Source organism: Seriola aureovittata, chromosome 17, assembly GCF_021018895.1.
Source record: "Seriola aureovittata isolate HTS-2021-v1 ecotype China chromosome 17, ASM2101889v1, whole genome shotgun sequence".
NCBI lineage: Eukaryota > Metazoa > Chordata > Actinopteri > Carangiformes > Carangidae > Seriola > Seriola aureovittata.
The window spans coordinates 1,105,596-1,132,677 of record NC_079380.1 but is presented as its reverse complement, the minus strand read 5'-3'; the positions used below and the strand labels follow the sequence as shown (position 1 = coordinate 1,132,677).

Below are 27,082 nucleotides of genomic sequence, written 5' to 3'. Positions count from 1 at the left end.
CTCCTGTGGTGTCTTGGCTGTGTGAACCTTCAGTCCGAGGTCCTGAGCTCTGGACCAGGTTGTCAGTGACCAGTCTCCCTGTCCCCCCATAGCCTGATGCTGCCTCCACCATGCTTCAGTGTTGGGATGGTGTTGTTCAGCTGCGGAACAGTACCTGGTTTCCTCCAGACCTGAATCTGAGAACTGAGACCAAACAGTTCAGTCCTGGTCTCATCAGACCAGAGAATCTGGTTTCTCTCAGTCCTTTAGCTGCTTCTTTACAAACTGTCACTGAGGAGAGGTTCTATCTAGACTCTCTGACATGAAACCCAGATCAGTGGAGAGCTGCAGTGATGGTTGTTCTTCTGGAAGTTTCTCCACACAGGATCTCTGGAGCTCAGAGACACCATCAGGGTCTTGGTCTCCTGGGTGGACAGCTTTGATGTTTGTAATTGCTCCAAACGTTTTCCATTTAAGAACTTCAAGACTGCAGACCTCCACCAAGGCTAATATTTAACAACATACACCAGACTTCAGAAAAAAAATTCAAATCTGCCCCAAACTTTAATTGGTTCTTCTCTGGTCTCATCCCTGCATCAAATCAGTTCAGTACTTTTTGAATATTTCTACTGACAAATGGACACAGAAGAAAAATATAAGCTCCTTAGCCGAGGGAATTATGGAGAAACTGTGCTCAGCTGAGTTACCACAGGTGGACCCCAACATCTCAGAGATGATCAAGAGAAATGGAAGAAAACTGAGCGTCATAGCAACGTGTCTGAATACTTGTGTCAATGTGATATGTCAGTTTTTAAATTCTGTTTTCACTTTGTCATTGTGGAGGACTGAGTGTAGACTGACGAGGGCAAAATGATTTTAAATGATTTAAAGCATAAAACTGCAACATAAAATGTTAAAAAGACTTTTCTGTATGTATCATTTCATATTGTCCATATATGAATTGACTATTCGCTTGTCATTTAATTAGTGAGTCTCTATGTGCAGTCAACAATGAATGAAGGAAGATGTGACACCTTTTAAATGTCATGGCACAGTTGCATCAGTTCATGTAGTAGTGTTACTTTAATATAATGACACAATTCAGGGTGAAAACTTTTGAAAGATTCATGGAATGATTGGAGCTGCAGAAACGTGTCGTGGTCCTGAGCTCACAGGCTGTAAACCTCAGCTGAACTAGGTGAGGAGCAGGATGAAGCTGGACCTCAGGTACATTGCACAGGTGCAGGTTCAGCTGCAGCAGTTTCAACCCAGTTTATACTTTATATTACAGCTCAAGGGTCTGACAGAGCAACTGTAGTTTTCTTTTAACACAAATAGTGGCAAGAAAGGGCAAGTGAACTGAATATGAATTTCTATGTATGATAAGATCTTCATCTTCAACAGACCGATCAACAAACACAATGTGTTTTAACCAATAACACACAAATCATTGTGCTTTTCTCGTCCATATTGAAAACATGATTCAAACATTCATGGTGCGGCTGAAACCGTGTGTGAACCTCAACTAATGATATGAGCTAACTGGAGTCGGGAGTTATCAGACCTGGAGTCAGTCAGTGAAACCAGATTAGAGGTTTGGGTTAGAGACACTTTGATTTCTAAACAACACTCAGACACTTAAAGTAACATCAGCTGATGTGAACCAGACAGCACAACAAAGACCTCAGAGACTGAGGATGAAGTAGAGTTGATGAACATGAAGCTGAAAAGGTCACAGAGTTCAGATCTTCATCAGTCCACAGTCACACAGACTGTCTACAGATGGAGATGATTCAGTGACGTCAGCTGACACTGCAGCAGCTCTACACAGATGAAGCTCAGAGTCACAGCTGAAGGCTGAAAGGAACCATTGGAGCTGGTTCATATATCTGTTCATGAGTCCACCGCACATGGAGCATGGAGTCCTGTTGCCATGGACACCACAGAGGAAGCTGCTGCATCACTGAGCTGAAGTTTGACTCTCCAGAACACAACTGGAACATGTTGGATGGACTGATGAGACTGAGGTTGGACTGTGTGAAGAACATCAGCTCTATGTGTGGTGTAAACAGATCTCTGCACACCAACATGAAAACATCCTCCCAGAGGTGAAGCAGGGTGGAGGGAGCATCATGATCTGGGTCTCTGCTGCCTCTGGACCTGGACAGCTCCACATCATCAAGTTTATCAAGGTCTCTTCCAGGATCATGTCAGGGTGTCTGTCCACCTGCTGAAGCTGAGGAGAAGCTGCTGATGCAGCAGGACAATGACCCTGAACATCAGAGTAAATCCACCTTCTGGAGCGGGCCAGTCAGAGCCCAGACCTGAATCCAGTAGAGATGCTGGTTTCAGGTTATTGGAGCCAAATGAGGTTCAACCAGTTATTAAAGGTTCTCTGACTGTTTCCACCACAGCAGTGAATGTTTAATGGCTGTGTTCAATAAAGACACAATGGAATGTAATTATTTGTGTGATATCAGCTCAAGCACATTGTGTTTGTCTACATTTGTGACTTAGATGAAGATCAGATCACAGTTTATGACCAGTTAATACAGAAAACCATGTCACTGACGTCTTCTAACCTGTACACTGGAGACATCAGAGCTCCATCCTTCCTCGTATTTGGCCCAAATCAATAAGTTCCAGTCTCCTGTTGGTTGAATATTATACTGAAAAAAGGGCCGAGTATAAAAACAACCAGTGAGTTTATGTTTTGGTAGGTGTTTTTATTTTAAAAGGTTGTTTCTGTTAATGAGGCCTCCATCATGTGTAAGCAGAACAAAGTGCATCTCCTACCAGTAACTTACAGCATAAGTGCTGCACTATCATCAAAAAAACATTTTCATCCTGTTCAAACCATCAGACTAACAAAAGGTTTTACTCCCCACATCGTCTTTAGGGACGACAGAGATCATCAGAGAACATCAGAGTCTTTACATTGTAGGTGGGATGGTTGGGGTTGGGTTGGTGTTGATGTGTGTCTGTGGCTGACAGCGGAGTCAGGGTGCAGACTATGAAGAGGACTTCCTCCTCACATGTTGGTGCTCATCCTGGTCTGGCTGTTGGCTGGTGTCAGTTCACCCTGGCTGCCTTCTCTGGGTGGAGACTGAGGAGAGGAGGCGACATGAGTGAGTCACTCTGACAAGTGTTTACCGTTTAATATCAGTGCAGTGTTCATCATTTTTAAATCATCAATATAGTTGTTAAATGAACTGGCATCAGTATTTTGGTATAATCACGATTCACAAATGAGAGCATGTAGAGAAGCCTCTTCTTCACACAGACACAGCTTGGTGTTTTTGTCCACACTTTGACTTGTATCAGTTCACTTCAACATGTGATGGACGACTGGAGAGCAATGCACCATGTTAATGGTAAATATATAGAAATTAATTCACAATTTTGAGCATCATGGGTTCTTCTTGACCATTGAAATAACAACTAAGAAAAAAAACCTGAACTCAAGGTCCAGTACTTTTTCCACTGGTACTGTTGTTGTGATGTACTCGTGACTAACAGCCAGTTAAACCATTCGTTAACAAGCAAACATCATCATAAACATGTATATGTACACACGACAGAACTTCATGTATTTCGGGTCACTGATTGTGGTTGCTTTTCTATTTGTGTTGTACCTTATATAAAGGGACACACATCACCTTCAGTTTACACACACCGAGGATCACTGCTGCATCTTCTGTGTCTGAGTGAGCTCAGTCAGGTCTGAGACAATAACCCTGATGTCAGGCTGCGCTCTGACCACTATAGAATACTGTACAGATTCTAACCACTCTTTTTTCAATCTGTGCATTCCAAAATTGCTGGATTATCCCTTAACATAAATGTGTTACAGTCATGATTCCTGACACGATTCCCCATTCAAACTGACCACACTCTCTGGTTCACTAAACTCAACAAAACCAGTGCTTCAGCTGTGAGACTCGTCAGGATGCTACACCAGATAATTATTAAGCTTCAACAGTCTAATGTCATCTGTCTCAGGTGTCCACATGTCCTAATACATGGAAATATCTAACAACTGTTTGTGTTAAAGATCCTTCCCGATGTGTTTTATGACAAAATACTCTACTGGTCATAATGAGTTGAACCTGATAGTTTTACCTAGAGATGGACAATTAATCAAAATATAATTGAGATCCCAATATGGCCAAGTGCAATATCCAATTCACAGGAGCTGTAATTTTCTTGATAAAGCTAAAATGTGTCACATGTTGTTCAGTGTTAGCACCATAAGTGTTGTGGTTCTACAGAGACGCCCCATCATCATATTCTCCAGACATAAAGGAAACATGTTTGTTTGGTACAAGACTCAACAAAATCATTTTCAGAGTTTTTTTCAGTGAAAATGCAAAAACGATCATTCCGACTGAAATCGCAATCTCTGCCAAAATAATCGCCAAATGATTTTTTTTTTTGCATATAGTGCAGGCCTTATTACAATGACAAGAAATCCAACATTCCAGTAACCTGTAAACTCTATGTAGAGAAACAGAGTTGCAGCAGCAGCGACGCAGCTGGTGTGAACACACACACGTGTGATTCTCCGCAGCAGGTCAGCGACGGCAGCCACCACGCTCACACAACACAGGCAGTGTGTTCCCAGCTTCAGGATTACCTCAGAGTCTGTGTTCAAACCATTGACTGTCATATTGAACAATACTTACAGTGAAGTCTCAACATGAGAATGAATTCACCACTTTGTCGGGGTGGTTTTCTAACTGTTAAATATTGAACTGCTGCTGAGATGAATAACTTCAGTAGAAGCTGTGATGAAGAGGGGTAAAAACCTTTCTTTTTTTTTTACCTTGACATGGATCTGGTTGCGCAGCACAGCAGCTCTGAGGATCATGGCTTTGGCCCGTCTCTGGAACTCTTTGCCCATGTGGAGCGACTTCTCAAACGTTGTGCTCCTCTGGTCCACATCCCTCGCATAGAGAATCTACGAAAGTGTAAGAGAAGCAGTTTGTAATGATTCTAATGAGAGATGACTCATTTCGACACTGTCGTCGTCTGTGTGAGTTTCTCACCTTGCTGTGGGAGTCGATCCGTGCATTGATGAGCCCCTCCAGAATGAGCTGTGTGAGCTCGTCCTCCAGAGCTGCTACTGTGGTGTTGAAGGCCTGAGCCATTTTAGTCATGTCTGCTGACACGTAGGGGCTGAAATACTGAACAGACATGCACGTGCACACGCGCACACACACACACATACGCACCTGTCACATGTCTGTCATGCTATTAAGACAGTATTTCATTATTTTTTTCTTCAAAACCTACTTTGTTTGAGAAAGCAGAATGAAACTTGATAATATTAAATGTAATAGCAACAGTGATTTAAAGCAGCATGGATCATCGTCTACTTCACAGGTAGAAGGCAGGAAGGCGGTGTACTCAGTCTGACTCACCTGAATGAGGGCTCTGTTCCTGATCTGGCTGTACAAGGTCTTGACGTGTGGGGCCAGGTACATGTCCAACAGGAGGTTATCCTGCAGGGGATACCACAGTCACTCATCTCAACACATAGATTCAAAATGATCACATAATGAACTGCCATGTCACGTGCTCCTATAAACTCTGCAGCCTCAACACTAAGGTTTTGCTCTAACCTTCATCTCATCCAATAGCTTGAGACAGGACGCATACTTGGACTCGTAGAACTTGAAGATGATGTCACGGATCTGAGGTTCCAACTCTAGAAATAACTTAAAGGAGCTGAGGACAGAAAAAAGATCATGAGTACACACTTCTATTCTTTGGATGCACTAAGACAATTTTCAGTTGAGTGTTTCCCACAGAATTAGATTCTTTTCGTGAACACTGAATTAGTAAAGTAAATAAATGAATCACTGTATGTAAAACCACTGCCTCCTACCTGCTGGAGATGACATTGCGTTGGAGCTCCTGTCTGTCAAATGTGGCCAAAGCACACAAGCCTCCATATACAGCTACATTACTGGGTGACAGAAGCTGCAGGAAGACACACACAACACACACACACAGACACACACAGACACAGACACACACAATCAGGTTTCAACAGAACTGTACACTGGAAAACTTCATGAAATGAACATTATCCTAGCTTCCAAAGCGCACAGTATTTTCCCTACCACTGCCTTGAGGGCACATACCCCCAACGGACCAACCAAAGAAAAAAAATTATATTAAAAATATTTTATATTTGATGCCCAATTCATCTGCATTTTCTTCTATTCAGTGTGAGAATCTCTTCTGTGTTTTGCTTTTATTTACAGTGGTGTTTCTCTCCTCTGCTTCCTGTTTCACCATGTGTGTCTTAGCCCCTCCCCACACACACAGAGCCGGACAGAGGAGAGACAGGTCGACAACTTGTTATGTTAATTGCAATGAAAGTTTTCCAGCAAGTGTTATAAATCCATCTAAAACCAAAGATGGACAGACATCAACCATAAACACCTGAAAGTCAGAAGTAAATATCAGTGTTTTTTTTAAAGCATGTAGTCTGCCATCTGTAATGGCAGGAAACTTTCTACTGAGAGCACTAGCAGCTCTGCTGCTGCTACAGCTAAAAGACTGCAGAGAGCTGAGTCTAGACCACACATCAACCTCAGGGGCTGAATAGTGACGTTCCTCTAATGACCACTAGAGTCTGGCCCATTGACTCCCATGTTAAAATATCCAACTTTACAACAGAAAGAAACATGTTTAAAGCCTGGTACGAAAACAGTTTTGCACACGCCACTCCTCTTTGTCCATTTTTGAATTAGCTGGGAGTTAGGGGCGGAGTCAGGCACTGCCAAGATGACGACGATGGAGCAGCTCACTCTGAGCAGCTCACTCTGAGCTTCAAAACTGCTCTTCAGAAACCTGTGGGCAGGGGAATATACTCCATGTATCGCAGCTTGTTCCACGTGGGATGTATAAAATGACAATATCGCGAACACCGAGTATAAATTGTCACATAATTGGTTTAACACGCTGCATGAAGTTCTCTTTGGCGTTTCATTCCTCTCCCTCTCTCCCTCTCACAGAAACGCATCCCCGCCCATTCTGAAGACTCTTCGCATGTGTGACGTAGGTGAGGAGGCGTGTGTGAATGTATGTGGAGCGGAGGGAACTGAAAAGCGAAAAAATATTAGTTTTAGACCATATCGCCCGCCCCTTCCTGTGGCTGACATCAACTCACCTCTGGACAGTCACAGTGGTCAAAGGACGCTTGCAGGAAGCACTTAGCAGCTGGTTTGTATTTTCGGGAAGCCAACTCTGCAAGGCCTGAAACACCAACAAACAGGAGAACACTTAAATAATAATAACCAAACACTATACTGTATATTGTATAAGCTGAGGGGAGCTGTTACTCTCATAAGTCATAAGTCTTTTAAGATAAATCATTGATATTTATCCAAACTTGGAGATGACATGAGCGTTAGTATCACAGAGCATAACCATGTCTTACCTGCAGCACACTTTAATTTGGTAAGAACTGCTTGATTTTGGCTGTCTCGCTCTCCTCTTTGCTAAAAACAAACAGAAATGTCATCAACCCCCCCTGTAACAAACTTTGACAAACAAAGAAAGGCTGAAAACAAACAAGAATTGTGCCTCTCACTGTCAAACACAAACAATCTTTCTAGTAACAGCACTCACACCCCAAAACATTTATGTTTCTGTGTTTAAAGTCACATTAAAGGCTTCACATATTAAACACAGTCCAGACACAGGGGTACAAGAGAGGTTGGTGCTCACCTCTGCTATCTCTGGTGTGGATTCTGCCTTGTTGACGTAGCTCAGCACATGGGACCAGTTCTGGAGGTAAACACTAACCTGTGGGCACAGAGAGGATTCAGTCACTCACATTCTCAGTTTACTGAAGGTGAATTGTTGAAACCTCTCCCAGTGGATTTTATCCCGCTCTACTCTCCTGCCACAAAACACAAAACCACTTCTACTCATAAACACGTTGGGTTTACACACAGACATATTCATATGTAAATTAAACCAGTGTAGTTGTAACATTGTTATATATGTCATAAATGAAGCAGAGCGTTGTGGTTCCATCCAGCACCTTGATGACATTCAGACACATGTTAATGACATGCTTAGCACTGGTGCAGTAGTCTCTGGCTCGGGAGTAGCACTTGAGGGCATTACTGAGGTCACCACAGTCCAGGTAATGGTCCCCCAGGTCATCATGGCCCCTCCTGAGGAGGATGGACAGAGATGAGGAAAGGTGAGATGGAAATAAAGAGTTGGTAACTGACCGTGGGTCAGTTCAAGAGGAGACTGACCAGTAATCAGCTGGGCTCTCCAAGTTTCTAATGATCAAGCCAGAAAAACTACACGAACAAAACACAAACACACTTGTTATGCAGCATCTGTCTGTGCTAGTATCTTTAAAGGCTTAGCTGTAAAGCTCAGGTGTTTTGGTAGCTACAACGTATATTGTTTTATCTCGGTCTCAGTAAATTCTACTGTACACCTTACTGCTGCTGCTGTTCTGAACACACACAGTGCCTGTGTCATTTACGGTTGTATACCGAACGCAATCCTAACCTAAATATTCAGTTCTTGGCTGTATCCCATAATACATTGAGAGAAAAAGAAAAGAGATTTTGAGAATAAACTCATAATTTGGATATTTCAAGAAAAAAAGGTCAGAATATTACGAGAATAAAGTTGGAATTTGAGGTTTTGTGTTGTTTTAGAGGGGAAATATCAGAAGCTTTAAAATGAGGGACGTGGAGCATCCTGTGAAGTTCTACTTTGGCAAGTTTCACATATAAGGAGAAACTTCATCTTTTGGCTCATCATCATCAGGACATTGAAAAGATTGTGAAGAAACTGAGACTATTCTGTTGTTACACAGACAAACAGAAGCAGCTCAGGCTGTCCTTTCATCTGTTTGATTGGTTGATGTAATATTCCTAAAAATTATGGGGTTTTTTTCCCTTAAAATTTTACATTTTTAATTCTCGTAATATTATGATTTAATTCTCAATCTCAATTTAATTTTTTTTCATCTATGTGGCTCTAATACTCTGTTGTATCATTAACATTTACTAACTTCATTACATTTTAATCTTCTTGTTAAACTGGAAACTCATGAAAACGAAAGAGTTCTTTATCTCTTTAAGAACACTGTCGTTGGTAAACTCAGAGCGCCATGGCTTCCTCCATCATACCTGATGCTCTCTTTGATGGAGTTTCCCTTGTAGTTCTTGAGATCAGTGTCCAGTTTCTCCAGTTTGAGCAGAGCCTTTTTCCTGGTGGACTCAGCCCATGCTGAGTCCAGGGGAGGAGGAACAACCCCACCTTCAGGCACTGTGTCCGGCACACCTTGTACTTCCCTAGAGGTTAAAAAAAAATATACAAACGAAACAATTCATATTAGATGTCGACTAATTTATTGAAAAGGTGTGAAAAAGTGATGCATCTGCCATCAGACTTTGGTGCAGTTGGGCCTCGCAGACATAATGGCTGGGTTGGATAAAAAAACTGATTTTTCTAATTAAAATCTATCTTCATTTAAATTATTTTATATCAATTCATAAAATCTTGAGGTTGATCTTTTACTATAAACCTTTTACAGTGTATGGCCTTTTCCTGTGGATGTGTGAAGCTGTAACCCTGTTAGTCACACACAACAAGATCTGGTTACATGAGACACAAAAACATGGCAGATGCGGCTTCACTGAAGGCACAGGTCTAAAGGCACATGTGTGGTTGGGTTTCAGATTTAAAAACTATGAAGACAGCAAAGAGTTGGACAAAAGCAAATCCATATGTAAGATGTGCAAAAAAGAGTTGATATACTGTATGTACCATTTCTGCACCACCTTTTCTGCACGTAAGAAAGCACTTATTGGCACCTGTTATAATGTAACCGCTTTGGGTCCATTCTTAATGAAAACATTAATATTTTTAATAATGCACCAGAACAGAGGTTTAAAATTCAAAGTATCACTTCTTTGAGAATCTCATTCACATCCAAGGAAAATTGGTATTGTAACTGAAATATCTGCAACTGAATCGATATCATGTTGAGTATGAAATGTCATAAAAGATGGGACCTTGTGAACTGGAACTGAATCGAGGACCAGTGAAGTTTCTACAGTCCTTACTTGTGTCTTTACCAGCCCTTTTTGTGCACTTGTCATTGGAAGTGTGCAATGCTGCATGTGTATTCTAGGACTGGGCTAACACAAAACACTACATTAGATCACTAGGTTCTGCCCCACATTTCCATTGTTTTACAAGCCAGAATATTTTGGATATGCATCACTGAAATAGCTGTTACTTTTCTTTTCACACATATATATGCACCGACTTAAAACATCAGTATAATTCATGGTAATTTATGCTCCTTCAGAAGCTCTGCCCCCTTAGCATCTTAAACGGCAAGGAAGTGAATTTTACTACTAGCTGAAGGAGGAGAGGACCATAGGTTTGTAGCTGAGCTAACAAGGAAGCTAACATTACTTGTCACAGCATCTTGAATTATGCAACTATCCAAATAAATCCACTGTGCTAGCAAACTTGTGTTTTAAGTTCTCAAGGGCTAAAGAACCCTTTGCATGTTGTACGGATAAATGGCATTATACAAAGCAAACAACGAGACAGCAAACTGAGGCTACAGCTGCTGCTGCTAAGCTAACTTGCAGAGAGGTTGAGACAGTTTCCCAGAGCTAGCATAGGTGCAGACGGTGATATTCACAACTCTCCTGCTACTACAGCTAACATCACAACAACACATCTTGGTAAAGTAGAGAGTAAGCCAAATGTCTGTGGGTTAGTTATATAATGATACCGGACACACAAAAGTGACACCAGTAACTGCTCACTCACTAACTAGTTGGGGTTAGCTGTCACAAACATTAGCAAATGGGACAATACTGACCTATTGGCTCTGTGAAGCATGGCAAAGCTAAATGTAAAGCAGAAACAGCGCAACCTCTGCATCCGTCTTCATGCCTTTCAACACTCACTGATGTTAATGCAGCTATTCCCTTTCCCAAACAACCTTTGTTGCTGATTGGCTGAAATAGTGTTGTGTGTTTCGGTCCAAGCCACTTGAGTAGGACACTGGATTTATTTTTATAGCACACAAACAGATCAGCTAACAGACTATCAGGAGATATTCACTGAATTTGACATAAAGTGTATTGGATTAGAATCACTTACTCTACCTTTAAATTACAGGTCATTAAGTTCCTGTAAGAGTAAGGGTGTAGATGTTAATTTTAGGCTAACAGAGAGCTAACAAGACATCAGTCTCTTTGGTAAGAGCACACCACTAAACTTCCTAACATGACCAGTTTTCTCAAATCAAGCTTGCACTCTAAGGCTTTCTCTGAAAGCCCTGATGCCAAGCGCTCATTAACTGTAATACCGTGTGGCCTCGGTAAGTTTGCGGTGGATCTCTTCATAAGTGTCAACGTTGAAGGTCCTCTGGACGAAGGTGAGGGCCATCTTCAGCGCTTCCACTCGGAGCTGAGGGCAATGCTCAGCAATGAACTGAAGCCTCTCTATGCGCATTAATCCACTGTAGCTGGTTGCATACTGCTCCAGGTCCTACACAAGATGAGCGACAAGTGAGAGACCTCATTAAAACCATGTCAGAACCACACCACTGAAATGTTCAGGTTACATTATAATTTGTAAAGTAAGGGCATTCAGAACCACAGATGAGTTGTGTTTCCATCAGTTGGTTTTGGCTTCTCAACAGATCGTCAAATCATCATTGGGCAAGGGGCAGGCTTGGACCCCAGTGACCACTAAATCCTTTATATTTTTCCTTTACATCACTGCCACAGAGGCAACACATAAATAATCATTGTGGACAAACAGTTACTTTACCAGTCAAACTTTTTGCATACCTTAGAGTAACAAATTGTACCAGTGTACTTTGATGTCAAAATGTGTTCCTGATACAAGACATGTATACAGTTTGGCAGGTTTGTTTTTCTCATCATTCTGACAGCAATATACAGTGCTACTGTCCTACTGATGCATCAGAGTGTGTAGTAATACAGTTTGTTCCAACACTGGCTTTGTGCAGACAGTTTTTAATTCATAAACCTGTAAGAATTGTTTGCTTTCTATGAAATTTACATGATTTTTTGGTCTTTGGTGACCTAAACCTTTTTTGTATCATGTTATTTACTAGACTTGAACTTCTGGAATTTCAATAAAATGTGGAAAACAAAACTTTTGACTGGTAGCATATATCACTGGTATACCACCATCAAGTTAAAGTGTGAGCAAATGAAAGTCTATCAGGTCAGTACCAGTGTTGGGTTTTCCACTATGTAGTTTGTGTCGGGAGCATTCTGCTGGTCTTCCTGGGGATCTGCATCAATCTGCATAGGCTCCACAGACCCCTGAGAGAAAAACACCAGGCACAGGCTTCAGCTGTGAGCAACATCTGACCAATAGCATAACTTCATAACATCAACATAAAATGATAACACATAATACTGTAATAAGGTCTCATAAATTTAATAAGCATTGAGAAGACTAGTGTCAGTTTTCCAATAAGCAATGATGCTGTGACACTGTAAAATGGAATAAGAAAGATTTTAGACTCAACCAGTGAACTATAACAATCATAACAAACTATGGTTTACATGAGCTGAGCTTCATAAACATTATCAGCCTTAACCTCTGTTGTACATGGCGATGCTGGCTTCTTAATCTAAACATGAAACCTCATTTCAGGAGCTGGGGCCTGGCTCTCTTGAGCTTCTTGCTTCAGTGAGCCTAAAACCGGCCGTCCTGGATAACCTGCTTCATGAAGTTAAAAAATTGAAGTTAAGCGACCACTATGAGATGAGATGAAACTGTAACATGCCTGCGGGTAAGTTGGTTTACAGTGACAGCAGGAAGTCACATTCACAATCACATGCCTAGAATATAACAAGCTGTACAAATACTAGAAATAATTACAAATTACAATAAGCCTAAGGCTAGTATGGTTTTTGTCTGATGATGAAGAAACTAAAAAAAGTTAAAAGTAATGTAAGACTGCTGGTGCCAAAGCAGCGAGGAGAGGAGAAGAGAGGAGAGAAGTAGGTCATGTCTGACTGAAATACTGCATTTATAATCATGTGAAATACTTACGTTACTCACAACAGGCCTCAAGTCTTTCTGAACAGGATGTATAATTGACAATAAGAAAGTTAAATGTCCATGCTGGATTCCTAAAGGGACGTTAGCTTGAGTTAGCTATGTTAGCTTCTTAACACGCTAACAGACTGACTGACTGCTGGGCATTCAGACATTAATTATTGACGGCGAAATAATACAACCTTTAAGTAAGAGGAGGCTCTTGCTAAAATAGTATCAACCGCTACACATGCGGCAACATAAACTGTCGTTAAGAACTGATATGACAAACTGCTAATGTCAGGAACCTAGCTTGGCAATGCTAACTGTCGTTAGCTTCATGCTTGAATAATGAACACAAGCCGTTCATCAGTTCACGGTGTGTTTTGTATCAGCTAAAGAATCAATGTTACGATGTCTGTTCCTCTGGACGAGCTAACAACTAGCGCCATTTGTTGTTTAGCTGGTGTACGTTACCGTCACTGTTGATGTTATTAGCCAGTGGAGGCCTTCAACCAGTTGTTAGCCTTAGTCTGTCAGTTTCAAGTAGTATGGTTAGCTAACAGACATCCATGCATTTAAAACGTTTCAAGGATTTTCGGGGGTCATTCCTCAATTTGTCATAAACCAATGCTCCAAGCAGTATCTCAATAAATGTATCCTTCATTAGCTATTCCTTCGTTTTCTTGCACTAAGATGCACTGTAACCAGGGTAGAGAGAGATAGCGTTAGCAAAAATATCAACCAGTTTTAAAGCTGAATTTTAAAGGTGATTCTTCGCAAATGATTCATGTGCTTAATACAACATTAGGAGCAAATAGTGCTGCGTGCTCTTAAGTTGCAATCTCTTACCACGATAACAGCAGGTTATTTAGCTTAGTCTAGCTAACTAACTGCTAGCTACTGGTTCTGAGGATACATGAATCTGTTGACATACAGACACAAACAGCAGTGGCTTCGACTCACCTGAAAGTTAAACACTTGCACAGGCAAAGGCATCTTTTTTTTCTCTGACTTCGGTGTCGGTGTCGTTTTAGGGAAACTATAATGTAAAGATGTTGACGTATGGCGTGCACCCCAGCAGCCGAACTTGGGTGGGTTGGTCTGACCGGTTCCAGTTCTGAGGAGAGGTACTTCGCTACGGCTCGCTGGAGGGCGCAGTTTCACCACTCCACACAGTGGTGGACTGTAAATGAACTGACATTGCAGATCTAAACCCCCTACTTTTGTTGCAGTGTTTTTCTCTGATAAAACAATGTCAAGAATAATGTTACAGGTTTACTGTAGTTATTTCATTAAGCGCATCAAGTATGCATTATTATGCATTATATTATGCAACATTTGGAAAGACATTTTGACACTGGGACAATCTTTAAGACAAGGCCATGTAATGAGGTAACACAGGATTTGGCTTTTTGTATGGTTTCAAAGAAAAATTCTGTAAATGTGGGTGACACTGGCTCTCTTTGCACAAGTTGTCAGAGAAATAAGCTGAGTAAATGTTAGACAGCTCCGCTCCCAGTCGCTGGAAACGTCCTGTCCTGTGTCACTGAAGCGCGTCGGTGAATCTCTGATTTTTAAAGTCAAACTGCTTTCTGGGTGTTTTTACTGATTTTAATCTCCTGGTGTGTTTGTTATGGAGAGGAGGACACCTCTGTGGATAATTCAGCTGCTGGTAAAAACCTGCTGAATGTCTGGTTCATAAGTTATCAGAGAAACAATCAGAACAAAGGTTAGCATCAATCTCAGCTCCAACTCTTCCCTGATGTCTCTGTCCTCCGTACAGCGTCGCTCAAACACTGACTTTAAATGTGAAACTGCTTTATTCAGTGTTTTTAACGGTTAGAATCACCGGGTCTGTTTGATTTCCTGAACCACTAACACTGAAGGAATCCAAACCGAGAGAATCTTATGTTAATGGTGGTGAAGACAACAACTCCCATGATCCCACGCTATATCATGTCATCACCATCATCACTATTGTTTTGATTGAGAGACCCCTAGAGGCAGAAATTACAGATGGTGCATTTAAGTAGCCTCAGTCAAAATTTTGACTTTGTATAATTTTGACTTGATCAAAAATGTCATATATTATTAGATCATGTGATTCTGAGGTTCTTGGGGCCAAGTACAATAACAATTTTGTCTATGTTTAATAGTAGAGAATTGCTGATCATATATCGTACATGCTATGTCTAACTTTTGCTTGCATGGAGGATTCCTCGTTACCATGTACAAACTAAAATGAATCAGTAGGATAGTTTCCGTAATAGGATGCAGTGGTTATTATTTTCAAATGCAGCACTAACAAGACAAGTACAGAGTCCTTTGTACGATGCAATTAGAAGGTCATTTGTAACTTTCACCAGTGCTGTCTCTGTGCTAGAATGCATATAAATTCTGACTGAATATCCTCAAATAAACCTATTATTCTGTAGAAAGTCACACAACTGATTGGTGACTGCTTCCTTGAGGATGTTGGAGAGAAAGCTGGGGTTGGGGTTCAACACAGCTCTATAACACACCTGCATCAAGACTAGGCTTTTTAAGAAGACCTACTTTAAACACACACAGTCTGTAACTTCTGCCACTAGGGGTCTCTAAATCAAAAAAATAACAAAAGACATTGTTGGGTGATGTTATGAGGTAGCGTGGAATCATGGGAGTCATTGTCTTTACCACCATTACCATAAACTTCTCCCAGTTCGGATTCCTAAAGGTATCAGTGGTTCAGGAGATTTTTAGCTGGAACTGAATTATCCACAGAGGTGTCTTCCTCTCCAGACCAGGGGATTATAACTAGTAAAAACACTGAATAAAATAGTTTCACATCTAAAATTAGTGTTTCACCGACACAGTTCAGTGGATATAGGACAGGACGTCTCCAGCAGCTGGGAGCTGAGCTGTCTAACATTTCCTCAGCTTGTTTCTCTGATAACTTCAGATCCAGACGTCTGATGACTAAAATCATTCATCTGGTTCAAATATAGAGCTGAAAACCACCAACGTGTAAAAAGTGTAAGTCGCTTAAAACTATGTCAAGGTTGAACTTCTGTCAGACAAACACACTGACACATGATCATAGAGGATATGATGTCATTGACAGGAGACCAATGACACGTACTGTTACCATTCTCTGGTTTGAGAATTGATGGAAACATTTGTGATAATGTAAGAACACAACTCAACAACATATAGAACATAGGTCTGGTTGTTTTTAGACATTTTAATGTGGAAAAGTTACAGATTTACTTTAAGGTTGATTCTGATATATTTTTTTAGGCTAAATATAACTTTTTAGTCAAAAATACATTTAACAAACAGTTTCACCATTACTGAAAAAATGTAACTACTGAAGACAAAGATCAAATACATATTGGTGAAATATCCCAGTCAGATGGAACCGACAGAGACTAAGGGGACCATTAAGAGGAGCTGACCAGGATGTGTTACTGACATCGTCTTCTATCTAGTAGGAGCCATCTGGCTGTATCAAGCATTGTACAATGGAGACTAAAGAGTCATACAAATCTACAGATCTGTATTAGATTTATTATTGATGACACTGAGAGAAAGAAGATGGAGCTTTCTCCACAGCAGACATTTTCACTCACCACAGCAGGAAAACAACACATTTTACTAATATCATTAATAATGCTTCATGCTCAGTTTAAGTTTCAGGGCCCTGGTATTGTGCATGCTGGCTCACCAGTATCGCTTACTGGGACACCTAAATTTAATGAAGCCACCTCTTATAAATAACACTTGCACTTTCCCTACTGTGACAAGTGAAAATGTCTGTAGTGGAAAAGGTCAATTGATTTTACAGGAACAGTTTCAGCACAATCCAAATACCTTGTACCAGGCGGTGGCTTGTGACCTCAGTATTTCCAAAATACTGGTGAAAATGGCCCCGCCCATGAATTCCATTTTATGTGTATGGTTTTAAGTCATGAAGACAGTGCATCAGTTTTCTGCCCTGTGGGATTCAATGCGCTTCATCCTGTAAAACTCATCACCATCTCTAGCTCAGCTGTTTTCTTCCTGTTAGTGTCTTTTGTTCCATTTAATGCAATATTCTCTCAGCATGTTTGTTTAAGTAGGACTTACTTTTCCACATCTGGAAGAAATGCATTGTCATGGTAAATATGTCAACACTCCCTTCAACATTAAGATAAGATATTCCTTCATTAGTCCCAATGTGGTGAAATTTGCAGTATTACAGCAGCAACGTGACAGTTCAAGAAAGAAAAACTGCAAAATGACGAGATCAAATACTTTAAAAAGATACATTTTATGATAATATAATATCTACAATTAGATATTTAAATATAACAAAAAACAAATATTGCACAGATGGTGTGTTAAATTATTGCAAGTGATTGAATAGACTTGTTTGCAGTGTACTTGCTGGTAGAATTGATAATGTAAGTACAGATACAGTTAGAGGAAAAAGCAGAATAATAAAGTGAAGCTGGTTCCAAAGGTTGGACACTGAGGCTTGTTATCTCCATGAGTGGGAACGAGGAGACCTGTTGCCAGCTACACCTATTTTTCCACAGCAGTCACCAGCTCACATTTATTGATCACATTACATATTTGCATTCCCCCCTTGAATCATGTAATTGTAATTCCCAACATACAGTAATATAATAAGAGGAGTCATGACCATAGTGTCTAGTGTAAGGGTCACACTGTATACACGAGTAGAGCTGAAAGCTTGATCCACATTTACACATTTACTGCTATTATCACAAGAGAAGCTGCTTCTGCTTTATCACCTGAGGGGTGTGGGTGCTCAGCCGGTTGCTTTTATTATGCTGCTTATACTCAGTTAAAAGTGAGGAAGGTATGAATCAATGTATTTTTCATTTCAGGCCTCAGAAAGAACACCACATCATTTGTAAAATGGTGCAAGCTATTGACATCCATGGTGCTTCAGTTGCACAGTCAGACACGTCTATGTAGTTATCCTTACCCTCCCACTCCTTACCTAGGACACTTGTGGTCTCACATAAACTCCACTTCAATCAACATATTTACATCAATAATTCAATAGTCTAGCTAGTAGTTATTTGTCTGACTCAGTGGGTTGAGACCTGCAGTCGGATGATTAAATATAAGCCAGAGAAAAGTGTGTTACAGTAGTGAAACCAGGAAGTTACAAAAGCTGAAAGACAAGTTTGTGTTGAATTTCAGCTGCAGGAAGTTTTGGTCCATCCATCTCTAGATTTCATGAATCAGTAGTCGAGGGAAGGTTGTTGTGGCTGATTATGTGATTATGGCAGCTGTGGCTATGGAGGTAGAGCGGGTCATCCACTTATCAGAAGGTCGTTGGTTTGATTCCCAGCTCCTCCTCCAGTCCAGTGATGGCTGTTCCATCAGTGTATGAGTGCGTGTGCCCAGGTGGAAAAAAAGCTCCTGTCAGAGTATAGCTCCTCCAGGTCAGATATGAAAGTTGTTCAGTCACATTTTTACTTGAGTACTGGAGTACTTGATTTTAAAGATGCTGAAGTATTCAAAAGTACATTTTTATGTCAACACATTGTTGTATTGTTCTACATTTACAGAACCTAATGACTCTGAAACAACCTACTGACTGACTGACTGACTGACTGACTGACTGACTGTAGAACACAACTGAATCAGCTAAAGGAGCCTTTGTTGTTTTCATATTTCTTTTTTTAGTCAGTGATGAAGACTGGTCTTGGTAAACACAGAAAACATTTCAAACTAAATGAATGTTTCTTTATTTCCAGGTGGTATTTTACCAGATGAGCCATGGAGACACCACTAACAAGTTCAAACATGACTGACAGTGGAGGAGTTTGCTGTGATTGGTTTTGCTCCTGTGATGAACACAGTGTATGATGTATCACATTTTCAAAATAAAACAAATTCATTTCACTGACTAACAGCTCTGCTTCAAAGTAAAAGTACTTCATAGAAATGTAGAGGAGTCAACAGTACAATATTAGTCTTTAAGTGTAGAGGAGTAAAAGTAAGACGTTTACAAAAAAAGGTAAGAACAAGTAAAGAACAAATACTGAAGAATATACTTAAGTACAGTACTGAAGTAAATGTACTTTGTTACTGTCCACCCCTGTGTGCATGTATAGTAGAAGTAATGTATGAATGAGTGGGTGAATGTGGCTTGCAGTGTAGAACACTTTGAGACTAGGAAAGCTCTATATAAGTGCAGCCAACACACCAGTTGGACAAAAGAGTAGTTGCCAACTGTGACTGAAAAGTTCCTGTTAGAGAAGCTCAAGACAAACCAGGCCAAACAACTCACGGTCAGTGAGTTTGAATCAAATTTGATTCACTGTTTCAGATTATGTGGGTGGCGCTTGTAAAGGGACGTTACTTTAACAAGGTGAATATAGGACGTGGCCTCCCCACAGTAAACCTTGACCTGACGCAACATTTGGTTTGTAACACAGAACCACCTGGAACGCTTCGTTAGAAACAGGTGCTTTCAAAAAATACTCGGCAGGTGATTGGATGAACCATCAGGGCAACAGTTATTCTGGTCGACACAATGTTTATTTTACTTCAACATAAAAATGATGATTTCTCCAACAAACAGAGACATAAAGATGCTGTTCATAGTTTATATAACAGTGTGCAGCTGTCATCACATTATGAATACGTTGTCTGTATTGATCCAAGTCCAAACTGCCAGACGTCTGACGTACTGATTAAAAACATGACACCTATGTCCAGCTGCTAACACCTCCTCCATACATCCTGATCAATTATGAATCATTTCTCATTAAACACAAACTGTAAAAAAAAAAAAAAAAAAACCTGAACATCAACTGGAGTCAACTGTAGACGGCTCAGGACAGTGTAGTGCAGGCTCGCCTCTGTTCAGTGCTGCAAGAAACTAATAACAAAATATCTGTGGGAGAGGAAATGAAAACAACATTGTTATTAAAGTTTGTGTACAGAATGGAGATGAGTTTGATGTTTGAGTTATTTCATCAGACACCTTTCCATCAGTGTGTGGATGACCGGGAAGTTTCAGGTGAGCCTGATAGTGTTTAAACTGAGGGCTTGTCTCTCGGTGAGCAGCGAACTGTGGTTAATGATTATCCACTGATAAGAGCTTTGTTCTGCCACAGCCACAGGTACTCGTTTCAGTTGCACAGTTAAATGACATAAACTCAGGAAGGGGGAAGTTTTTCTTTTTTCTTCTCCATAGTTTTAGGATTCTAGGATAAACTATTGAATAAAGATAATTTACTCAATTTTAAATCTTTCAACAAATACATTTAAAACAGGATTATGATTCCAGTATATTTGAACATGCTTGTTTTAGCAGGTTTCATATTGAAACACAAATACTTTGTTGCTGTCTTAATATTCACCTTCTTATATTCACTGGTATGTAAAATATTACTGTAATAGTAATGGCTTATGTTAAATTAGTTTAGCTTCATTCCTATAATATTGTGTTGAGACTATGTGTTGCCAGTGTTTGAGCACCACTGATATCACAGACCTGTGGGGGATTTTACATTCAGCCTACACACCTATGGCACATGGTTTTATACAGTCTGCTTCTTTTATTTGAATATATTTCGAAATATAAAATCAACAGTTTTTGTGTTTAAATATAAAATAAAACACAGCATAAAAATGTTAATTAAAAATCATTAGCATATCTTTAGAGCTGTATTTGTGGCAGAGTGAAGAGGCCTCTTAAACAGAAAATCAACAGTTAGACGTGAAGTTAATCTACAATAACCTACAGAGAAAATAACCTGTTAAATCTACATTATATATGTTACAGTGCACGTGCGCAGGCAGGAAGAAAGGTTTCATTACCAAGTGTTTTGGTCTAAATGGAGCTCAGGGCTCAAACAGTTACAATGAACCTCGTGCTCATTTCAGCTGTGTATTTTGTGTTGTGTCATCTGGCAGCAGCCACAGCCACAGTACAGTCAGTGTTGCGCGTCAGGCCTCACCTGTCCGCCTACTTTTTATGTAGGTGAGCTCTCTGTAGTTGTGTGCGGCATCTCTATGTCACAGCCCGCCACCGAGGAGACAATGTGCGGGGTATTCTCCTGCGGTCCCATGGTTGCCATAGCAACGACCACCTGTTCCGCCTGCGGAGCAACAGGCAGCCCGGCGGCTGACCTCTGCGCTTGGCCACGGCGGGTACCGGACGGCGCTCCGTTCCTGCGGAACGAGTTCCTGATGCCGCTGGACACGCGGCTGGACAGGCGCCTCACCACGCCGCCGAAAGGGAAGGTACCTCAGCAGTGGAAGTACGCAGAGGGAGTATGGATTCCCAAGGAGGAACGCAAGTAACATCGAGCAGTTCAGGACAATCTCCCTCCTTAGTGTTGAGTGCAAGACCTTCTTCAAGATCGTTTCCAATCGCCTCATGGGATTTCTCCTGAAGAACACCTATATTGACACCTCTGTGCAGAAGGGAGGAGTCCCAGGAGTTCCAGGGTGTATCGAACACACAGGCGTGGTAACACAGCTGATCCGTGAGGCGCGAGAGAGCAGAGGCGATTTGGCAGTACTATGGCTGGACCTCGCCAATGCTGATGGATCGATTCCACATAAACTGGTGGAACTGTCCCTGAGCAGATACCATGTCCCAGAGAAGGTCTGCAACCTCGTCCTCGACTACTATAACAACTTTAGTCTGAGGATGTCCTCTGGCACTTCAACATCAGATTGTCCCTGTTTGCACTGGCCATGAATATGCTCATGAAGTCTGCGCAAATAGAGTGCAAAGGCCCTTTGTCCAGATCTGGCACCCGGCGACCCCCGATTAGAGCATTCATGGATGATCTCACGGTAACCACAACATCAGTGCCTGGATGCAGATGGCTCCTTCAAGGCCTTGATCGACTCATTAGTTGGGCAAGAATGAGTTTCAAACCCGCCAAGTCCAGGTCCTTAGTCCTGAGGAAAGGGAAGGTAACCAACCGCTTCCGCTTCAGCCTGGGAGACACCAAAATTCCCTCTGTGTCAGAAAAGCCAGTGAAGAGCCTGGGCAAGCTCTTCACCAGCGATCTGAAGGATACTGCTGCGCGTCAAGCTACCAGCGATAACCTCAACACGTGGCTCTCAGCTGTGGACAAGTCAGGACTTCCTGGGAAGTTCAAGGCCTGGATCTATCAGCATGGCATCCTGCCTCTTGTCCTCTGGCAGCTGTTGATGTACGAATTCCCAGTGACCATGGTGGAGGGTTTTGAGAGGAAGATCAGCTCATCCCTGCGCAGGTGGCTGGGCCTGCCACGAAGCCTAAGCAGCATTGCTTTGTTTGGGCACAACACCAAGCTGCAGCTCCCTTTCAGCAGTCTGGCAGAGGAGTTCAAGGTTTCCCGGGCCAGAGAAGTCCTGCTCTACAGAGATTCTGCTGATGGAAAAGTATCTTCAGCAGGTGTGGCGGTCAGAACAGGAAGGAAGTGGCGGGCCCAGGATGCAGTAGAGCGAGCAGAGGCGAGGCTGCGGCACAGGACCCTGGTGGGAACCGTTGCTACTGGTCGGGCTGGGCTGGGTAGCAACCCAAAACCAAGCAGAGCCAGAGGAAAGGAAAGGCGAAAGCTTATCCAGGAGGAGGTGCGCGCCGAGGTGGAGGAGGCTCGCTTCAGCAGAGTGGTGGGCATGAGCAAGCAGGGGGCCTGGACCGAGTGGGAGCACATAGCTGGCCGCAAGATCACCTGGACCGAACTCTGGAAGGCGGAGCCACACCAGTTTAAGTTCTTGGTCCAATCAGTCTACGATGTCCTCCCAAGCCCTCCTAACCTGATCACCTGGGGCCTGATAGACTCACCTGTGTTCCAGCTTTGTCAGAAAAGAGGATCACTAGAACACATCCTCAGCTGTTGCTCAAAGGCCTTGGGAGATGGCAGGTATTGTTGGCGCCACGACCAGGTCCTGCGGGCAATAGCAGACACCATCTGCACTGGCATCAACACCAGCAAGCGGCAACACCCAACCAAGAGCACGATTGCCTTTGTCCGAGCAGGGAAGAAACCTCAACCCTCCAAGAAGACTCAGGGGGGCCTGCTCACAACAGCAAGGGACTGGCAGCTCCTGGTTGACTTAGGGAGGCAGTTGCGATTCCCAGACATCATCGCAGCCACCACACATCGACCAGACATGGTCTTGATGTCCGGAGTCAGCAAGCAGGTGGTGCTCCTTGAGCTAACTGTCCCCTGGGAGGACAGAATGGAGGAAGCTCAGGAGAGGAAGAGGGCAAAGTATGCAGATCTTGTGGCTGAGTGCCGGAGGAATGGGTGAAAGGCCTGCTGCGAGCCTATTGATGTGGGCTGCGGGGGTTTTGCAGGCAAGTCCTTACACTGGATCCTGGGGCTCCTTGGGATTTGTGGACTGCACAGGCGAAGAGCCATCAAAAACTTGAAGAGGGGGGAGGCGTGGCGTAGTGCGCTACCTGGACACAGTCGGGGGACTGATCACCCCCGGCTGGGTCGCCCGGGTGAGGGTGTCTGACTAAGACCCGAAACACCCTATGATCCCGGGAGCGTCACTGATGATGTGTCCAGGTTGCACCTTGAGGTGTATTACAGTACTACTGAACTTTAAAAGTATTCTATTCTAGCTTGAGGAAAATTCTTTCTGCAAAATAAAACATGTGCAAGAAGCCATGACTCCACAATATGACCCATCACCACAGACTTGCGCACTTCCATCACTTCCGAACCATCATCTCTATCAGACATTTTATCAGCTGCGTGAAAAACACTGGCAAGTATTAAAAGTTGTTTCCATCTGACCTGAAGTCTCTCTTAAAGTCACATCCACTCCACTGAGCTCACCCACCCGTTACCCCCCACTTAATGTCCATCACACTCCCCCTCCACCCATAATTTAATTCTAATATACAGCTTCTTTTAATAAACTTAGGTTTGTTTTAATATCTAAACTTTGTTTCCTACTCATCTGTCGTTAACACTGAAGCTGAGTTCAGATGTTTGCTTCATACTCAGCTGTGACAGTATGGAGGTGTAGCGTACATACGTGGTCTGGCATCAGTCACAAGCCATTAAGGAAGTTCATTATAAGGACATGCAGAGTTACAGATCCACAATTGACACTTTGCGACTCTTCCCACCATTAAACTATCAGATTGATAGGAAACAGAGACAAAGGACCCCTCTTCCACAAACAGACCATGCTTTTAGCACGACACAGAACCAGACCAAAGGTCAAAGGGTCAGCTCCAGAGGATCAACCAATGGACACCAGGCAACTGGAGAATATAGGCAAAATCTCCAGTTTGTAACAATAAGACTTTGTCTAATTATATTTGATTATTTCTTGTATAAGACAAGTAACAATCAAAAGGACTGATTATCACTAAGGTGTGAATCCTGGCCTCTCTGTGCCATGCATGACACACACACCAACCTCCCTTCCTCTGTCCCTCTTTAGATAACACAAACTCATGGCTCTTAGTCATCTTTGCACTTTTCGCGTTTTATTTTTCGTTGCCACAAGCTCAAAGTAACATCATTTTTGTCTACATGCACAATCTTTTATTTTTCTAAGCCAAGTCAAGACCAACTGAACCAAAACAACAGAAGTGCCTCAGAGTAATTTTGTAACTTTTAAAGCATCAAGTTTTCCTTTTTGAAGATTTTGACAACTTTAGAGTCATCTCGTCAACACCAGCCTTATCTAAAGTTATCCAGCCAAAGTGAAGAGCATTAGAGTTTATTTCGCATCAATCAGCAGATAACACCTCTGCACGACCGCCTGCAGAGAAGCTGAGCAGAAATCAAGAGTGCCCGAGACAGAAAGTCTCCTGGCAAACTCCACCAGAGCTGAACCGCTGAGACACGGGCAGAATCCGTCATCGTGATAATGGGACACGGCCTCCAGGAGAATCCTCCTAGATTCCGCGTCTCCAGGGTTACCATGGCAACCACAGCCACCTGGGTTCCGGCCGAGGGTCTTCAGCTACAGCGCAACTCACAGTAGGCCGGTCTTAACACTCTGCTCATGACTGGGTTGATGTCGAAATATAGCAATATTTAATCATCAAACCTAATTCATAGATGTAGCATCATTAGCTGTATAGCCATAGTGTATAGCCATAACATATTCTCTCCCACCATTGCCAACTCATCACACTGCTCATTCATTATTATTTTCATCTTTATGATTATTACACCTTGCATTTACTCTGTAGATAGTAGTTTAGTTAATAAACTCCTTTATTTACACCTAGCTGTTGTCCTGTTGTATTCTTTTGACGTAGAGACTGGAGATCCATTGAATCGAGAAGTCATGGCTTATAGATATGAGATTGATAAATTTGGCAATGAAGTAATTGATTGTTGTCCTCCCAGAGGACTGGTGCCCCATTTCAACAAGAGTAAATTCTAAATTATGGCGTTAACGCTACAGAGGAGTGTATATAAATCAGGAAGGGCGTCTAATTATACTGATTACAGTTTCATGACTGGCAGTAACACCACCTGCTGGTGGAGTTTCTCTTTATGATGGAATGAATCAAGCTTAAATGAGTAAGAAATAGAATTAAAACAAGTTGATCTTGTGTTAACAGCCTCTCAGGCCACTGGCTGCCAGTTTCAGTACAGTCACTTATTCAAGTCTCCATTTATCTTGAATGTTGCTCAGTAAGAACATGTGTTCTCAGTTCAGCAAAACCAACGCAGGATTTTTGAATATTTAATAACAAGACTAGGTCTAAACCTAGTGTCTGCCTGGACCGCCTCTGGTCAAATCCTGATTTCATAACTGTGACATTGTCTGACAAAATCACCAAACCCATAAATGAAAGACAAAGACTGAGCTGTGATTTCAGCTGGATTTACTGTAACATGATCAGAGAGAAAGTTAGAAGTGGCACAATATCTTTTTTAAGTTATTTTTCAGGCCTTTATCGCAGTCATAGAGAGAGAGACACACACACAGAGCAAAGGGCCAAAGGCCAGACTGGACCCCAGGCTGTCAAATGTGACATGTTCCACCAGACCTTTGCCTGACAGACTATCTTTCTTACCTAGTCTGTCACTCAGAGAACAGCCTCCGCCTGGATCTACAATAGTTTAGTCTTTATTTACTTCAACTCCGAAACGTAACAGACTTTTATTAGAGGCAGGTCTTTATGTCTGTTTGATATGTAGAGTTGGTCATAGTCGTTAGTATGAAGCCTCATTAACGATGACTTCTCTCTCTCTCTCCCTCTCTCTGCTTGGTGTTTATCATGTTTAGTTATTCCTCTGCTTCCTTTAGAATTAATGATACATGGAATGAAAGTAGTTTATTTGCTGTAATGGAGGCGAGGCTCAGTGTATTGGAAGCGCTCTTCCTCTTCAGTTCCTGAGTAGCCAGGAAACCAGAGTGGCTCAGCAGACTGCAGTTCAGCACTCGGCTGACCAGTGGTGGAAATATCATCAGTCAGTCGGTCAGTCAGTGACATTGGCAACTATACCAAAAATTTAAGAATTATGAGCAACATATGGAGAGAGTGGGATACAGTGGCTCAGGAGGTAGAGCGGGTCATCTACCAACCAGAAGGTCAGTGGTTCGTTTCCTCCAGATACTCATCGAGTGTGCGCATGTAGAGAAAACATGAATGTGTGAATGTGGCTTGTAGTGTAAATGCTTTGAGTGGTCAGCAAGATTAGAACAGCTCTATAGAAGTTCAGTCCCTGAAGACAAACTTTGCAATGACACTGGTTCTACATGATCCCAAACATCTGTGGCATTTCTTCACTGACAGCTGATACTTATACTGAGATACTATCTGCTCATAATACGGATCAGGCCACTTTATGAATCAGTCTGGGACTTGTTCTAAGGTTGTCAAAAGAGTTTAGAATTTTATTTAAAAACAAAATCATATTTTTAAATTTTTAAAAATATTTCACAAAGTTTAAACTGAAAATTGCATTTGTCTGTCAGGAGTTTCTCATTAACAGTCAAAACCCACTTTAAAAAAATAGGAGTGAAACACAAAGCCAGCCACTGTTACGTCTCT

The 27,082-nt window shown here is 41.9% G+C and overlaps 1 protein-coding gene, 1 long non-coding RNA gene and 1 pseudogene across 3 annotated transcripts; 1 reads left to right on the top strand and 2 right to left on the bottom strand.

Annotated features, from left to right (window-relative positions):
- Positions 1 to 2,684: 2,684 nt before the first annotated feature.
- gps1 (G protein pathway suppressor 1) lies at positions 2,685 to 14,209 on the bottom strand. Of its 2 annotated transcripts, none has more exons than XM_056400969.1 (14): positions 14,047 to 14,209; positions 12,264 to 12,356; positions 11,366 to 11,547; positions 9,159 to 9,323; positions 8,042 to 8,177; positions 7,723 to 7,800; positions 7,433 to 7,493; positions 7,163 to 7,248; positions 5,870 to 5,964; positions 5,604 to 5,709; positions 5,403 to 5,483; positions 5,028 to 5,165; positions 4,805 to 4,939; positions 2,685 to 3,085 (listed from the first exon to the last, which is right to left on the bottom strand). In XM_056400969.1, exons 1-14 carry the CDS (start codon positions 14,077 to 14,079, stop codon positions 3,011 to 3,013), a joined length of 1,464 nt encoding a protein of 487 aa, XP_056256944.1. In that variant the 5' UTR covers positions 14,080 to 14,209; the 3' UTR covers positions 2,685 to 3,010. The 2 variants fall into 2 exon arrangements, with proteins under 2 accessions (XP_056256944.1, XP_056256945.1); XM_056400970.1 differs by lacking the exon at positions 14,047 to 14,209 and adding an exon at positions 13,096 to 13,425.
- A 5,395-nt stretch (positions 14,210 to 19,604) lies between these two features.
- On the bottom strand, positions 19,605 to 21,193 carry LOC130185374 (uncharacterized). The gene is made up of 2 exons (XR_008830144.1): positions 21,054 to 21,193; positions 19,605 to 19,984 (listed from the first exon to the last, which is right to left on the bottom strand). It is a non-coding gene; the product is annotated as an uncharacterized LOC130185374 (long non-coding RNA).
- Positions 21,194 to 21,285: 92 nt separating this feature from the next.
- On the top strand, positions 21,286 to 23,562 carry LOC130184697 (uncharacterized; annotated as a pseudogene).
- The last annotated feature ends 3,520 nt before the right edge of the window (positions 23,563 to 27,082 follow it).

What these genes read in the sequence shown, in the direction of transcription:
- gps1 (XM_056400969.1), bottom strand. Translation starts at nt 14,079, where the DNA reads ATGCCTTTGCCTGTGCAAGTGTTTAACTTTCAG. An exon ending in TAGTGGAAAACCCAACACTG is followed by an intron (nt 11,548 to 12,263) that starts GTACTGACCTGA and finishes CATCTTGTGTAG; the next exon opens with GACCTGGAGCAGTATGCAAC. An exon ending in AAACTTACCGAGGCCACACG is followed by an intron (nt 9,324 to 11,365) that starts GTATTACAGTTA and finishes TTTAACCTCTAG; the next exon opens with GGAAGTACAAGGTGTGCCGG.